A 17,896-nucleotide genomic window follows, 5' to 3' on the forward strand; every position below is an offset into this window, starting at 1 on the left:
TATTAATAATTCAAACGACGAAACATGATTGAAAATTCAAATCAATGGTTGTTCGAATCGAGTGGGACAATGTGTGTTACGGGACACTTTTTCGTGTGTGCAGCCCACGTTCATCGATTTATTAGACGTCACGTCAAAAAAAAATTCTTGAGAATTTTTGATTATGCAAAAATTAAAAGTTATCTTAAGAATTATATCACTGACAGCACTTTCGACTTATATTTGTGTCTATTTTTAGACTTCAAAATTATTTTATTACATTAATTTCAGTTTTAACTGGAAGAACAAAGATGTCTTAAAATAAGCAACAATATAAGATTTCATTTCCAAATAGATTAACCATGAACTAGGCAATGAGAGAGAAATTAAAAAAAAAAAAAACATGAACTGCACCCTTACGCTTCACAAGCACACGCTCCACCACTGTGCTAAGTCTATTGGGATTTTGCAAGGAGAATGTGTGTTATAATCATTGTAATGCCTGTTTACTTATGTATTTTAAAACTAGTAATTACTTTTAAGTGCGATAATTTTAGTTAACCCAATTTATTTTGGGGTAGTTTCACCATCATAGTTTTTTTGGCACACCAATACATTTTGCATGTCCTCTAGAAAGTGACTGACTACATACTGGTTTATAATGCTACACGTGGGTCTACCATCTTGACGACTTCGGCACCGTGGTTCACAGTTCCATTGATACAACTTCTGTTCCATTCACAAAATTACTTCTCCCATTAGCGTTTACACATAAAATATTTTTTTGTCAGAGTAGACAAAAAGCAGCAGAATCTTAATGACATGCAGGTAAATAGATTACTGACAAGTTACATCTGAAATTTCAGTTATTTAATCTCATTTCAGTTTCAATAACAAGTCATAATAGTCCACCAAATTTACGTTTTGGTATTTAAAATTCTATCAATGTTACAGCAAATTGATAAACACTATCTCTCAGCATAATAAATAAATAAATAAAATGCATAAATTATGCTAATGCAGCCCACCTGTATACTGAATAGGATGATATAACTTACTAATTCACAATCCACTTAGTTTACACACACACACATCTTTCAGGATTTGTTTACCTTTACATTTCATGTTTCATGATTTTTTTTTAGTTTGTAACTGAAATTTGTAATAAAAATATTTCTTAATTTATTGCTTGTTTCACTATTAATTATTAAATGGAAGTATCAAATCAAGGTATTGATACATTTCTTTAAGTATTTTTATGAGTACAATAATTTTCTTTCGGAAATGATCATTAGTACAGATTCAATACTTTCCATTTGTTACTTGTCGCTATTCAGAAGCCTCAAATGTGAGTAAATATACTGAATTCAAAAACATGGTTCTAAATAGTTTCTACTTTACAGCAAATAGAAACTTCTAAATCATTTTCTTGTTCGCTGCTGAACAGTCATAGCTCGCCCTTGCATTTTACCAAAAAGTAGTCTCACACACGGGCCAGAAAGTTGGTCACGCAGTCACTGGCCCACACGTAGTGTGACGGCTGGATCCTGTTTGCTGGTCACCACATCGCAGAAGAATAATTTTTTTTTTGGTTTACCACACTGTCCATAATGTTAAATTAAAATGTTTAACTTATAAGTGTGTCTACAATACATGTGCAACAAAACTGATGTTGGATGTAGAGATGTCACCTTCCAGATACCTGCTAATAAAGGAGCATTATCTCATCAATATCTTGGGTGTCCACTGACTGCATTACCAAAGAAAAACTAAGTAAACAGATTTGTTTTAGTTCTTTATTAAAAATGTACATAATAAAATTTCTAAAAATATTTACACTTATCCTTTTTAGAAATATTTGCTCATAAAGAATATCTATGAAAGTTGGTTGTTACATTAAACATTTCAAAATTATGCTAACAAGACATTTAGACAAATTGAAAAAATCCTAACAGCATATAACACTGTCACTCAGCACATTGCATTAGTAATTTTTAGTTACAACAACCCATGGCGAATTACAATTGATAAAAACCCTGTTAATAAAAAATCACTGTTCATACACTTTTTGAAGTCCCAAGAAATGTGCTAAGAGTCCAAACAACACACAGAAGTTGGTATAAGTTTGTAACTATTGTTCTCTCCAAAATATACGAAGAGGAACTTTAAAAAACACTTGGACTAACGGAAGTGCCGAAACTGTGTATAGTTCTCTCTGGATGGTACTGATGCAGTTTGTTTTAATAAAAGGCAGGAAGAGTTACATTGTGATCACGTGGAGTTTCCTCCCATAAGTGCTACCTACCCGTGCAACTTAAGACAGCCACAGCAAGGATGGTGTGGATGGCCGTTGTGGTTCAAAGCCCTCAAGAACAGTTGTTCACAGGCTCTAGCTACGGAGCTAGCCCGTACAATATAAGCATTGACAGGAATAACAAAAGGTGAACAACAAAGTGTTTTACAAGTCACGTCTAACAGCGGACCTCCAAGAATATGGCGTGCTCATAAATTTGAGTTGGCCAGGGCTTCAGGTCAAACCCACAACCCCTTCCCACGATCACGACACGTTAGATGTGGAAACGGACTGAACTGGAGTTCTGAACATGAGGATATTGATAGAAAAAGTACACAACGTAATATAATTGATGAAAAGAAAGGAAGGAAAACAGAGTTTTGCCATGACACTTGGATAGTGGTAGACCTAAATGTACGCTAGTAAAGTGCTGGATGCCAGAGGATCGAGAAGCAGAAATGAGAAGGACCAGATAGAGGATTTCTGCTCGACGAATGAGAAAATAGTTTAAGAAAAAAAAAAAAAGAACCCGAGCCACAGTGAATCTAGTTGGCCCAAAGTGTGACAAATACTGGGTAAACAAATTTCTAACATTGAATGCAATACTTTCCCACGAATAGTATGTATATAAACATAACCCTGTGATATAAAAATAAGTTATAAGAAAATTTTATTAAAATTTATGGCACCCTGCCCAATTGTGGATTTCTACTCTAAATACGTAGAGCTCCATAAACTGAAAAATGAAACAAGTGCATGTGTGATTGGGCACTTGAAGTCATTTTTTTTTCTAAGTTAGGAATTTCAGTGGGAGTTATGTCCGATGGTGGTAGTAATCTAAATTCCTTGCAATTTGACCAGTTTGTTAGCAAGTGGAATCAAGTTTGAAAAGTAGGGGTGCGACGATTATGCGGAGAAAAAAAAATTGTTAGGTAAAGTCATTCATAAAAATAAAACCTGTTCATGGAAAGTACGTTTATTTAAAAAAAGGTGGAGTATACAAGAGCACGCCAAACAATTTATATTAATAATTCATTAAACAAAAACCTTTCAACTTTAAATAGAAAAACCAAACTGTGACGCGAACGCAAGCCACTTGAATCTGTGACGTGAACTAACGCGTAACTTGCCACGAAAGAGTGCGGCACCTGACAAAGAGCACGCAATGCATGCAATCGGCGAGATATCGATATTCGACTACGTGCGCGCGCTCTTTATGGGAAACAACATAACCAAACAAGAATGATGCCAACTAGCGCTGGCTACATGTTTACAAAGCGGTACACTGCGGCGACACAGACGATCAGAAAGAGTAAATAACTTTTAAAAATGTCTTTAAAAGAAAATTTAAACGTCAGACAACTTCGTATTTTTGTTAATTAAATAAGTAAGAGGTAATGTCCGAATAAATATTAAATTTCTACTTTAAAATACATTATTTTATACGGAAAAGATATCTACACTGGTACACTGCGGCGACGCAGACGATCAGATAAAGATAATAACGTTTAAAAAGTCTTTAAAAGAAAATTTACACGTCAGACAACTTGGTATTTCCGTTAATTAAATAAGTGGTAATTTCCGAATAAATATTAGATTTATACTTTAAAATACATCTTTTATACGGATGCGTGTGTGTGTGTGTGTGTGTGTGTGTGAGGGAGGCTGGCGACCAGCAGCATCGTTAGCTAGCGAGAGTGTGACGGTAAATGTCGACCTTGACCACTTCCGCTTGCTGCAGGGCTCACTCTCTTTTATCTCGGTCTCCCCCTCCCACAAATATATTGGCGGGCAGCTCTCACCCTCTTCACCTTCTTTATCTTATCTCTCATGCACACTTGAAATTCATAGAATCAAGCCAACAATGTTACCAAATCAAAATCCAAAAACAAATGTGTGTGTCAACAATTATTCACAAAACCAAACCAGTAGTGTAACCAAATCGGCATCCAAGAAACAGTGTCTAATAAGTCGTCAATAATCACTAATAAAAACCAAGAGAAATCCGAATCAACAAGCGAGAGTAGCGTATCCACAAGTGAGCAAGATCACACTAACCAGTCGCAAGACAAAGGCACGGGACCGGGACGGCAATAGACGCGGGCGTAGATGCTATCAGGTGATGCGCGCAGTTTACCGGTATTGGCTAGTGTGGACAGTCTAGAGGGGTGGTATCTATTTTTAGCCATCTTTTGTATGCCTGCCTGCCTGCTTACAGTACAGCGCTTGCCAAGATAAACGTGAACACATAGCGCCAACAAAGTGTAACAGACTTGTTTTTCAGCCGATTTTACTCAAATTTTCAACTTTCTCTGCTCAAATTTTTCACGGTTTCTCAAAAAACTATCGTATAAACGGAATGGACGCATTATAGGGGGGTCGTATCGGTGGGATTCTACTGTAAATTTACAGACTGGCAATCATTAGTGTGTTTGAACGTTTGACAGTTTTAGTTGGATATTTTATAAAGTGTAACATGGCTACGCACATTATTTACAGTAAAACTTATTTCACTTAATTCACGAGTTTAGAATTTTTTTCGAGTCGAATTTGAGAATATTTATTAAAATAACATAGATCATTAAAAAATTTTAACATACCACCTTTGAAAAACTTGTCACATAATTCACAGTTTAAATCAAGTAACTAAAATTAAAGTGAGACTATATTGAAGAAGCACAACCAGATTCTCAAAAATTAAAAATTATATGTCTGTAGCACTAACATAAAATCACACTAATTACTGTATTTTGTAAATTTACAGACTGGCAATCATTAGTGTGTTTGAACATTTGACAGTTTTAGTTGGTTATTTTATAAAGTGTAACATGGCTACGCACATTATTTACAGTAAAACTTATTTCCACTTTTCATGGGGTCAAAGTAAAAAAGTTTAAAAAGCAGGAAAGTGTAAATAAAGGAAAGACCATAAAAAGTATCACAGCTTACCATATTTAGCATGTTTGACTTTCAAGGATAAAAATATTAATAAAAATATCACAGCATAAGGAAGTTGTACAAAAGAAAAATAACACATTTACCGTTTTTATCGCTTAAGCATCGCACATTTTATTCTAAAATCAAGTTTGAAAATTAGCGGTGAGACCGTGGGTGCTACTATTATGGGGGGGAAAAAAAAAGAAGAAATTCATAAAAACAACACCTATTCATGGAAAGTACGTTTATTTAAAAAGTAGACGTTGTGAAAGCACGCCAAAAAATTTAATTTAATGAGTGATGCCATAAAACCATTTTATTCAACGTAAAAAAAAAAAAGATACAACAAGAACGCGATTTGTAACTTTACGCACAACGATCTTGCGGGTTAACTCGGTTCCTGACAGAGCGCGCGCGTGCATGCAGTCTGAGAGCTATCGATATAAATCTTCGACTACGTGCGTGCGCTCTATACGGGAATACAGGAATCAATACAACCAAACTGGCACTGCTTACGTTTTTATAAGCGGTATAAAGAGACTCCCGAGACGTTAAAGATGAAGTTTATAACTTTTAAAAAGTCTTTAAAACACGATTTACACATCAGATTACTTTGTAATAGGATTAATTAAGTAAGCAGTTTTATCAAAACGAACGGCGTAAACTGCATAAAGCAATAGGCACGTTGTAAACAACGGGAATTTATTGCATTACATCAAATGAGGTTAAAACTGGACAGAAGTAAAATGGTTCAAATAACAGGAAAACGTAAATAACGGTAACATAAAGAAGGGGTTTCGCTGTATAATTTTTGTAAGTGGAAGATATAATCGTCCATTAACATTTCTTTTAAACATGGGGAGGGGAGTGGGGGTTGGGGCTTTGTCTTATATTAGCGTATCCGGGCCAGATTTTGCAAGTCAAATTATTGTAAAATGAATTTGATTCGAATTGACGAATCAAATATCAAAAAATTCGAACTTGAATTCGGAAATTTCAAATATTCGCAGAACCCATAGTAGGTAATTCACTCAAACAAAAGCAACGGCTGCACATTCATCTGCCGGTAACTGCATGTGCTTGATCACTTATAATGCATCGTGTTCAAGTATGTGAGACAAAACTAGAAGTATTACGGCACGCAGATAGTCATGAAGGACATGCTTATGTTGGTCGCACTTTAGTTTTAAGCAAGTCAACTGTGCACATAATCGTACGAAATAAGGGTTCTTACAAATAGTTTATATACATAAGTCTGATGCTGTTGGTTGTACTAGCGGGAATATATTTGACATTAGATACAGGAACAGAAATTAACAGATGATTCACGTGGAAAAGGTTTTCAAATGAATGTTGCAATGAAAAAAATAATCATTGGACTGACATGAATGGTGTGAACCAGGTGGTGATACGCGAATAAGCACTTTAATTTTTGAAAAATTAAAATGTAACTATCCAGACAGTAATATAGGTTTCACTGTCAGTAAAGGATGGTTTGGAAAGGTACGCGATGGAAGTTGAAGGTCACGCCCGGGCGGGCAAGTCAGCCAGTCGACTGACAATAATGTACATAACCACGTATCTCCCGTTACGCTGTGTCATATATGTCATGCAAAGTGTGATAGGAAGCATATAAAGATAAATGGTGTGACATATTTATAGTTGTTATTCAACGCATTTATATTATGTAAAATATATTTTCCTACACAATTTTGGAACACATTAAATAAATAAGCCTGGCTATTAATGGAAACTAATGCTTCAGAATATGCGATTTCGAACAACACAAGAATTTTTAGGAACAAATTAGTCGTGCTAAGTGAGGGATAGGTGTAGTGGATTTTGTCTATCGACATTAAAAATTAAAACATGAAATAATACGTGCATATAAAGCACAATAACATTGGTCATCTGCATCAACAATTCATGCTGAGGCACTAAATGTATTACATACAACAGTCCTACATATATTGATAAGAGTTAATAAAAAAAAAAAAAACTGCATTTAAAACATTCAACATTTTTCTGAAAAATTTATTTGTTCATGAGCAAACTACAAATATAAAAATAAAAAGTACAGTAAAAAACATTTAAAAAATGCAATGTACAAAAATTGTTATTGTTTTAATTTTTGACAAGTTTTGTAGTTATTTTAATTTTTGAAGTATTGTGCATCAATTTATCAAATTACTTAAATATAAAAAGAAGGGAGTTATTGGAACTTCTAAACCTAAATATAGTTTTAAGCAGTGGTAAAAAATATTTGTTTGATTTAGTGGTATAAGGAGTATTCTTCTTTAAATTCTTTAAATTAATTAATCTATCAAAATTGTTAACTTTATATTTTAATGTCTTATTCCAAATTACTATTTGAAATTCTGAGTTTTGCATCTGTGCATTAATTTTAGCAATATTTATTTCATTTTTTTACTTTCAATGTCTTTGGAATTTTTACGATTACTTAATAGCCAATAGGGGAGCATTTTTGTAATTATATTGTTTTTTAAATTAGTGAATTTTAATTTTATATTGAAGTATTTTATTGCAAGTATTCCTAATAGAACTCTAAATTAGATGACGCTATTAGTTCAGTTTTGATTGGCCAGGACAAGCCAAAAATGTAATATAAATCCCTAATCCAAATGTTCAGAATTTTTTTTATAGTGCCACTCTCTCTTCTCTGTAAAATACTTTAGCTGATTATGTGGGTGTTAGTAATGGTTCCCAATTACTGTCTTAAATCCGGCTTTACTATATTAGTCTTTTTAAATTTACATGGATAGATGTAGCAAAAAACTTCACATAAATAACCCAAAATATTACTTACATCCTGTGGAAATTTTGCCCCCACCAGATGAGAAAATCATCTGTAATCCCAAATTTTTCCATGCTTTCAAGATTCCACATAGCCATATTCATAAATTACAAAATATTTGTTTTTTCAAAGTGTTAGTATTTGAAATTGAATTGAATACAAATAATAAACTATTCATTTTGATATTTGAAAATTTGAATATTCACACAGGCCTAATTGTATGAAAGGCATTTTTCATCTTTTTATCTGTTAGTCTAAATTGGAACTGGTTACCCAGAGATTAAAGTTAAAGTGGGCTAACTTTTAACAAAGTTCCACCGTAGTTTTCAAATTGTGTAATTTTTCAGACAGCATAGTATGAATTTTTTGATACAAAGCACTTGAAATCATAGTCAATATTTCACAGCAATGTTAATGAATATAATGTGAACACTTTCAAAGGGCTTTCAATAAGTAAATATACAGATACTACAATACTACAAACAAGTTTCTTCCATTAACGATGAAAAATTATTTGTAGCTGAAATAAATATTTTCTTAAAAACTTGTTTTTTCTTCATAAATGGAGTAAATACAATGCTAACTGTTAAATTAAAATAATTTACATCAAAAAAGAAAGAGAACGTTTATACAGCTCATTTCTGACATCAGAACCAATGTGTGTGCACAAATGCTAGTGGTGCATCTATACATTTTGCTAAGATAGAGATGCATGCAGTGAGTGGGCAGGAATAATTAGTTGCTATCTATGCTATTTTTTATTTACTCTTTGAATTATATTATTTTCCCCAGCTAAATTTTGAAATAAATGCCTTTTCCCCACTGCTATATATGTTAAAAATGTTATGTAACTGCTACACATTTAACAAGTAGGTACTGTTTCACATTTAGAAGAAGTAGAAGAAAAACCAATCTTGTAGATTTCAGTGACCTGATTCATTTTATATTTGTATTTTGCAGTTTTTCTGGGACACATGTGCATGTATAATGAAATATTTTTAATGTATGTTTTTCATTTAAGACTTCTCTGCACTTCAGCTTAATACACAAAAACATGTCTACCATATTTGCCGTAGATTTTCTCTTGTGTGGATGGCTAATAATATGAAAACAAAAGAGGTTGTACTATATTACATTTTGCTTTAGCGCTAGTGGTAAGTACACCACAGCAGTACTGCACATAATAGGTGTTCCTTCAAATGTTACCTTGACCAATGTAGTGATTGGTCATTATTCTTTCTCTAGTTTACGTGACCATGCATTCTTACATTGCCATGTCTCTGTGATGTATCCAAGATAACAAAATATAATTCCAAACCAATCAATCTGGTGTGAATTACTGTCATTTTTGGTAGTATATTACACAGGTAATTTTATTTAGTAAAATAAATATTAGAATTTTTAATTTAGACAGGCATTAACAATTTTTTTTAAGTAGCATAAAAATGATAATTTTATGATAATAGATTATACAGTTAAAAAAAAAAAATATTCATGCTACCGTATAAACCCACGTACCAACCGCACCTTTTTAAAAAAAAATCAGGTTTGAAAAAGTAGGGTGCGGGTGTTACGTGGGTCTTGGGCCATTTTTGCACGGTGATGAAATAACACAGGCGCGACTGGAGGTTGCTGCGATAGCAAGAGGGGTAGGGGGAAAGGAGGGGAAGGAAGCGGCAGACAGTCAAGGTCACATTTCTCACAGCGTTGTCACGCTGCAGCTTCACTGGTTACAAACGCGCGCTACCACGCACTGTCCTATCCTCATTTGCAAAGTACCCAGTGGTTTTACACGTGTGTTGGCTGCAAGTATTGTAATGAATCGTAAAAAGTTGCGTTCTTTCACAGTGTTGTGGAAAAATTAAAAATACGTAATCAGTGAAACGGAAGAAATCGGTAACCGTGCTGCTGGGCGAAAATACAGATATGATGTCGACGAATCATGTGTGAGGGATTGGAGGAAAAGTAAAGACAAACATCTTTCGGCCAGTGGCGATAGACGTGCGTTCCGTGGTGCGGTAGCAAAGATTCTGGAGATAGAGGAAAAACTCTACGACTACATACAGGACAGACTGCAATTTGGGTTCGCTGTAAGCACGGAAATGTGTTCGCTAAAGGCACTGCAAATTGCTCGTGAACTTGGCGTGGGTGAAGGCTTTAAAGCAAGTAGGAACTGGATGCGTAGGTTCATGGTAAGAAAGGGTCTGTCCATGAGGCGGCGTACTACAATCTGCCAGCGTTTACCGACAAGCTACGATGAGAAATTAATAGCATTTCAGAGGCATGTGTTAAAGCTGCGGAAGCTGTAGAATATGCCACATTTAGGCACAAGGTTTTTTTATTATGCATGTAATAAAAATAGTTTTTTTTTTATGCGTGGCTAGGACTCGCATGCTTTATCGTTTATTTGTTTGAACGAGGTCATTGCCCGGCGCACGATAATGGACGCGGAAGATTGTAACTGTAAACAGCTGGGAGCTGGGCAAGGTCACGCGCATACACGGCGTGTTGTTCTTGATCGCGCGCGTCGATGCCACGTTCTACTCGCGCGATGTTGCCACATAGCAGTTGCCTGCCTTCTGTACTTTTAATACAAATGCCGAGGCTGTAATAAGTAGCATAGTACTTTTTTTGGTAATTCTTTACGATTTTTTACTGTTTGAAAGGAAAAGAAATCATGACTAAATTATTTTTTTCCATGCAGATTTGCAATAAAAACATTTTTTCCCACCATGGCATTCTAAAAATAAGGGTGCGGGTGGTACGTGGGTTTATACGGTAATTTTTCCAGCCTCTAGCAATGACTTATAGCACACCCAACTTTCAAAAAACCAAGGTTTAAAAAGTTGTTAGAGGCATACTGAAGCAAGCTTCGTCACATGGTGATGCAGATGCTAGTGTTTATTACACTGTCGAGTCATTCCATATCAAATCAACCAATGAAAAATTAATTTAGAAACTTCATGTTTCAGATTTATATGATTTTTTGTATATTGGTAATATCAACTAAATACATTATAAATCTATTTTTTCTAAAAAAAAAATTTTGAGTAATTTTTTTTGTATAAATTTTTGAAAATTGCAAAAATAGCCAATTTTAGCAATGTTTTGGATCATTCAAATACTTGTAGGTTTCCAACTAATGGTGCTAGAAGGCTGTTTGACAGCTCATTTTAAAGGTCATTGAATGGGCAATTAATGCATTTAGCTCTGGTTTAGATACCATGCCGCCTTAAGAAATAGTTGTAGCAAGGAAGAGTAGCATAATTTTACATCAAATTTTATTGTTGTAGACTAAATTTTTTTTGCAAATTATAAAAAAACGGATAACAAATCTTACCTTACATTCATCCAGTGTTCTTTGATTAAACATTTGATCAATATGATAATACAAAGCACGTGATCTTGCTGAATTAAAAACTGAAGGTTACTTGAAGCCAAAACTTCTGCCTTGGTAATTTCGAACATTTAATTGCTGCGGAAGAAACAATGCTCGAGAATTGTCTTTTTAGGACGTCTGCTAATAAAGTTGGCAAATAACATTATGTAGGATTGTTGTTTTGCAGTTTTTCAATGTTGTCTTCCAAAAACCAATAACGTCCAACTGACACTTAAAGCATTTATTTTATCTAACATGCCCCCTTAAGCATCTACTAAACTTCTCATTTTTATTTACTCATGATCCCATTTATTCTCCACCTTGAAATTTGGCACAAATCTAACCAATATATGTACGAATAACATACTTAAAAAAAAAAAAAAAAAAAAAATCGAAAATGGTGTTTTTTTTTAGAAATTCAATATTAAAAATTTTGAAAACAAATAAAAATTATTTTTTTCCCCGAAGTTGGTCATGTTACATATCAAATTGAAGCCCATTCAATGACCTATAAAATGAGCTGTCAAACAGCCTTCTAGCACCATTAGTTGGAAACCTACAAGTATTTGAGTGATCCAAAACATTGCTAAAATTGGCTATTTTTGCAATTTTCAAAAATTAAAAATTAAAAAAAAAAAAAAACTCAAAATTTTTTTTTTAGAAAAAATAAATTTATGATGTATTTAGTTGATATTGCCAATATACAAAAAACATGAAAATCTAAGGTGTAAAGGTTAAGGCCTCTGGTTGATTTCATATGGAATGACCCTGTCCCAATAGATGACACAAGAAAAGTTAGTCCGCTACCGTGATTTTACACTCATTTTCACATTAATTAGTAATACTTATAATTGCACTTGAAAATAGAATCAATTTTACAAGTAAATAAATCCTCATGGGTTAAAAAAAATTCTCATTATGTCACATTTTTCGTTAAATACAAAAACATATCGCCCAATGAATGTCGATTATTATGGCTCGCAAGTTTAGTTAATATTTTCTTATATCTGTCATCATTTAAAACTAAAACAAACCAGTCAAACTAATATAAAAATTGTATTACATACTTGAGATACATTTTGCTATATTGCAACCATATTTTTGTACACTTTTATGGTAGTACTTTTGTCCATTTCTCAGATATATATTTTAACCATAACCACCCTAATCAATAAAAAATATTACTGCTTCATTAAATTAAATAATAATAATAATAAAAAACAACAACAACCAGTCAATCTTTGTGCCAGTTTATAATGTATTCATGTCAACTTAAAATTGAATGACTGTAGAATTTTTTTTTAAGAACAATTAGTTTTGAGAAGTGAACCTTTAAAAGTTAGTACGTATAACTAGTTAGTAAAACAAACAATTAAAACCATTTCCACATTTAAAATAAAAAAAATTATTAAAAATTAGTCCTAAATTAACTTAGAAATGATTGATGAACATTTTCATTTGTAAGTTGATGGCTACCATATGTTTGTTTATGGGTATTAGGTATGCAGCATTTACATCTAAACCACTAGTTGAAGTATAGAAGACTAACAGTCAGGCAAGTTTAAAGTACATACAAAGTAAATCCTTAAATGGCTCAAATTTACTAAGGTGTAAAATTTGCTTTGCCAAGAAATGAATTCATTTTATCTATATATCACACAATATACTTCAAAATTTAATCAAATTTTCAACAATTTTAGTATATTTACATGGAAAGTCATTATGAGAACACGTCCTAACGTAAAAAATTAAAAACTATCTTCATTTAGTCATATCAAAATCAAATTTATAATATTCAATTGTTTATATTACTAGTATCAAGAATTTTATGCCTAAAAAAATAGATTTTGCTAGTATCATTTAAAAAAAATCTAATTTTAAATATAAATTTGCTAAAATAGTTTGTCCGGAAATGCTTGCGTCATTTCTGAGAACACAGATGTAATTGCCCGAAAATAATTTAAAGTCAACACACCCACAAGGTGACTGACTCCAATAGTGGGAGCAAACAATAACATAACTGGCTGAGTGTGTGTTTCGCGCTAATTAAATTATCATTCATTGGTAAGTACCTTTCAAGTCATTATTCATAAAGCGTACATCAATTGTTCATAAATTCGGGAATGTGGCAATTTGCCAGAGAATCCATTTTGAAAACAAAATCATCAGTTTGAGAACGTGTCATCATGTCCGGAAATGTTCACGAAATGATATTAAATAAACATGCGGTTAATGTAAAAAGTTTGAGGTTACTTTGTCATTTTAATTGGGTTCACGTAAATAGGCAATGAAGGAAGCAAATAGCTATTAAGGAATGGGTATTAACTTTCATTTGCATTAGTATTATTCATTGCATTATGTTTAATTTTAGACAAATGCAGTTGCCATTGTTTATGCAATGAAATAAAAATTCATGTAGCTGAAAATAGTTTTTACTTGAAATAATGCAGTAATTTATTGGTACTCATAACCACACAAATCTAACAGCATTATTTCGAGGAGCGGCTGTATAGCGTTTTATGTGACTTCATGAAGATAAGTTTCTAATATCGTAGATTAGGACATGTTCCTGTAATGCCTTTCCATGTAAATATATTAAAATCCTCGAAAATATAACTCAGTTATTAAGTATATTGTTAATGCACAGATATGTTCATTAACTCAATAAAGTAACGATCTCAGTAATTAATTTCTTGGGAAAGCAAATTTTCCACCTTAGTGATTTTGAGCCATTTAAGGATTTACTTTGTATGTATTTTAAACTTGCCTGACTGTTCCTTCAGGAGTAATTAAATCTTTTTTTTTTTTTAAAGCAAATTTATGATATCTGCAGGATTATTTTGTAATATCTTGTAATACCGCATAACACTAATGAAGCCAAATACAAAATACAGTGGCGAGAATTAAAATTAACATTAGTTATTCCTATCTACAACATATGAACAAACATACAAATAATATTACAAGTGCAAACACTAGAAGATACATTTGCTGAACAGAAGAAGATAAATAACAAAATCGTGTAAAAAAAGCTGTACATTATTTACATTTGGGCAGTCAGGTGACACTCAGATAAGGAATGGCATCTTGACGCGAGGCGTCGTGAGCCGCGGGGGTGCAGGCGCTCTGCCCTGAGGAGTCTTCATGGCGGGAGTCTGGAGTCTGGCTGCCGCCACCCTCGGGGTTTCAAAATTCCTTGGGGTCAGCGCTCGCCGTGACGGCTTCAACGGAGTCTCACTTTTAGCCCCTGGTTTCACAGAACTGCGACACTCTGATTCTGTATTGAGTAGTTCTAGCTGACCCTGTGGAGAAGGATGCAATTCAGAAACAATCAGTGGTTTCAACAATAAACACAGAGCTGCCAACCTTAAATCACACCTATCAGTTACGACAATTATATGAAAAAAGTAACCGTAAATCATGCACGATAAATTTTTCCTGGGGAATTATGAAACAAGGACAATAATATACAAAAAAAAAAAAAATCAAAAATATAGGCCTATGTATGAGGATAAAATGTAAATTAATAAATGGAAAAAAAAAAAAAAAAAACTATTCGAACAATATAATCATCTGAATATGTAAGAAATTTCAATAATTTTACTGGAAATTTTGAATCTTCAATTCAAAGTAATCAAAGTTAAACTTTTTCACAACTTTCTTATGGCTTGCTTGGCTTTCCTCAGCTGTTCTGAAAATATTTCGTCGATACCAAATTCTCCACTTGATTAACCTTTTATTTTTTGGATGAGAAGGGAACCTACGGTTTTTGTGCTTAATGAGGGCCGAAACTCAGTCAAAAATTTGTTCAGTAGCAGAATTACTATGGGGAACAGACAAAACTGATTGTTCTGTACTTAAAATTGACGCTGTCATTCTTCATAGCTGCAATCCTCCACCAATGTCATCAATTCTGGAACTGCTCAAAATGTCTTCAGAGAAATCATCACATTGATAAAGTGCAAATTATTGTTCAAGGCTGTCATGCTCATTTTCTGAAATAAAATTAGGAAATCTGGTAACTAAATAATCAATTGATGAGTAAGATGTTCTCTTCCTCAGTGTGATAACAACCTCTGCCATGTTTCAAGAAGTCATCAAGGGGAAACTTCTTTGCTGTTTCATAGAATAATCTGACACTAGAATAAAACTTCTGTATGCATGAATCATCTTCTGGTATTTCTTTAATATAGGCTCTTGCTTTGGCACCTATAATCATATCAGAATCAGGTTTTTGATTTTTTCGCTTCTGAAAATCTACTTCAGTGACCGAAGTGACTCTCTCATGTAATGATGAAGGTTCGATAAAGCAAACAAACAAATCTGTCAATAAACCAACTAATTTTCTCTGTAATACATGAATCACAGGATGCTCCTGTTGGAGAAATAAATTTACTTGGTTGAAAACAGGAAGTGAACTGCTCAGAAAACAGCAGTAAAGTTTCTTAAGTGGATCCTGCATGAGAGATTTTACATTTTCATACTGTGAAGTTGAAGGCTCTTTATTTTCAGGATCACTACAAAATAATAACTGTAGTGCCTCCCATTGTTCCAGCACTCTGCCAACTAAATCTAGGAGAGAGAGCCAACGTGTGCTAACATATTTCAAGATTTTGTGTGACTTTGCCCCACAAACCTCTTGATACACTTTCAGATGATTCTGGTGTTTTAAACTTTTTTCCAAGTAATAGAAAATGTTAACCAAAAATGTCTCAATGCTAAATGTTAGCTGTGCACTGGCTTTTTTTTAACAACTAGATGAATGAGGTGACATGAGCAGCCTTGCACAATAGCTGGATGTTTTTCTTTAACAAATGCTACCACACTTTTGTTTGTACCAATCATAGTAAATATTGGCACTGTCACACTACACAATTTTTCCAAGAAATTCCAAAACGTTCAAATTCTTTATTCAGCACAGAGAAAATACCATATCATGTGTTGTCTGTACTTGATGAACAAAATGGCTTTCAAGAAAGAAATTAAAACAACACAGGTTAGCCAAAGTACCATACAAAAATTATTGTGATGTAAGTAGCCAACAAACGAAAAGTCCGAGAATATGTACTAGTTGTATCGTACAACGTACGTAATACCATCCCATTATTATTTCAAAACACGAGAATTAATCTACTTATTTCGACAGTACATGCGCACACTTACTAGTTCCGTTATTTGCTTAACCACGTGATGTATTCCAACTGTGTTCACGAAACAGCACACCAGAAACGGAATTTTTCCCGTTACCATGCAGCACAAAGCCTCGTTTCCGTAATAAACCATAGATGTTCCGTAATTTCTTAATTCTGTGTTAAATCCGTAGTTATTACGGAAAATCCGTAATGGTTGGTAGCTCTGTGTAGAGAAACTCTATACTGGAAAACCATAACAGACTGAAGAGGGGTGGTTTTACTCGCTGCACCCAAGCAGGAAGAAAGGGGAAAATCAAAACTTGTCGACCACCAGTTTTATAAACATCCCTCTCCTTGTCAAAGCACGGTCCTAGTTCAATATACATCAGAGGCTGGAAATGGAAACCCATTCAGAATTTTAAACTCACTAAATGGTAATTTGCTACAAACCCGACCACTACTAATAACAAATTACAGTAGAATCCCGCTAATCCGAACTAATTAGGACCGAACCCTGTTCGGATTAGCGAAAATTCGGATTAGGCGGAATTCTGTCATATAATGCCATATATTGTCTTTTTGAGGTGTATTTAGTGTCTCATATGTCAAATATGTATGAAAGGTCAGACGAAAAATACATATTTATTATTTAGCGTACATAATTAGTATCATATAATATTTTTAATTACTCACATAGCCGAAACTGCAATTTCAAATATTCTGAGTTAAACAAATCCAACAGTCTACATTACGTGACATTAGGTCAAAATGAAGAGCGGTTCGTGAGTGTGTATTAGCGGAAGGGCAGTGACCTTCAACCAGAGTAAACAAAGCCCCCATCCTCCTTCCCGCATAGACTTACGCATTCCTCTCCTCTTCCGTTGCCAACTATGATGCGTCAGACAGTCAGTGCGTCACATGCTACTTACTGCTGTGTCACCTGCTACTGCGCATTTGCCCTGTGTTTTGTGAGCCCTTGTAAGCGGTGTGTAGTGTGGTTTTTACATTCTGTGCTTGTCCATGTTGTTGGTCATCATGACAAGCAAGCGTAACATAATTTGTGTACATTAAAAGAAAAACTGGAAGTGCTGAAAAGAATTGACAAAGGTGAAAGTGCCACTCTGTTATCGAAAGAATTTGGTGTCGGCAAAGCAACTATTTCTGATTTGAGAAAGAACAGAGGTAAAATTGAGCAGTTTTGTACTACTACAAGTAAAAAAATTATTGAAAAAGTAGCAAAACGACAGTATTTTCTTACGAAAAATTGGACGAAGCACTTTTTTATGGTTGACCCAAGAAAGACAAAAAGGAATCCCTATCACTGGCCCTCTTTTTTTAAAAAAAAAGCACTTAAATGGAAC

The 17,896-nt window shown here is 33.8% G+C and overlaps 1 protein-coding gene across 3 annotated transcripts in view; it reads right to left on the bottom strand.

Annotated features, from left to right (window-relative positions):
* Positions 1-1,754: 1,754 nt before the first annotated feature.
* LOC134527406 (protein regulator of cytokinesis 1-like) overlaps positions 1,755-17,896 on the bottom strand; it is a 165,303-nt gene continuing 149,161 nt past the window's right edge. For all 3 annotated transcript variants that reach the window (XM_063360069.1, XM_063360071.1, XM_063360072.1), the window contains exon 13: positions 1,755-14,705. In XM_063360069.1, the coding sequence (XP_063216139.1) occupies positions 14,472-14,705 (234 nt within the window). In that variant the 3' untranslated portion in view covers positions 1,755-14,471. The remainder of the gene's footprint in view (positions 14,706-17,896) is intronic.

This window comes from Bacillus rossius, chromosome 1 (genome assembly GCF_032445375.1).
Source record: "Bacillus rossius redtenbacheri isolate Brsri chromosome 1, Brsri_v3, whole genome shotgun sequence".
NCBI lineage: Eukaryota > Metazoa > Arthropoda > Insecta > Phasmatodea > Bacillidae > Bacillus > Bacillus rossius.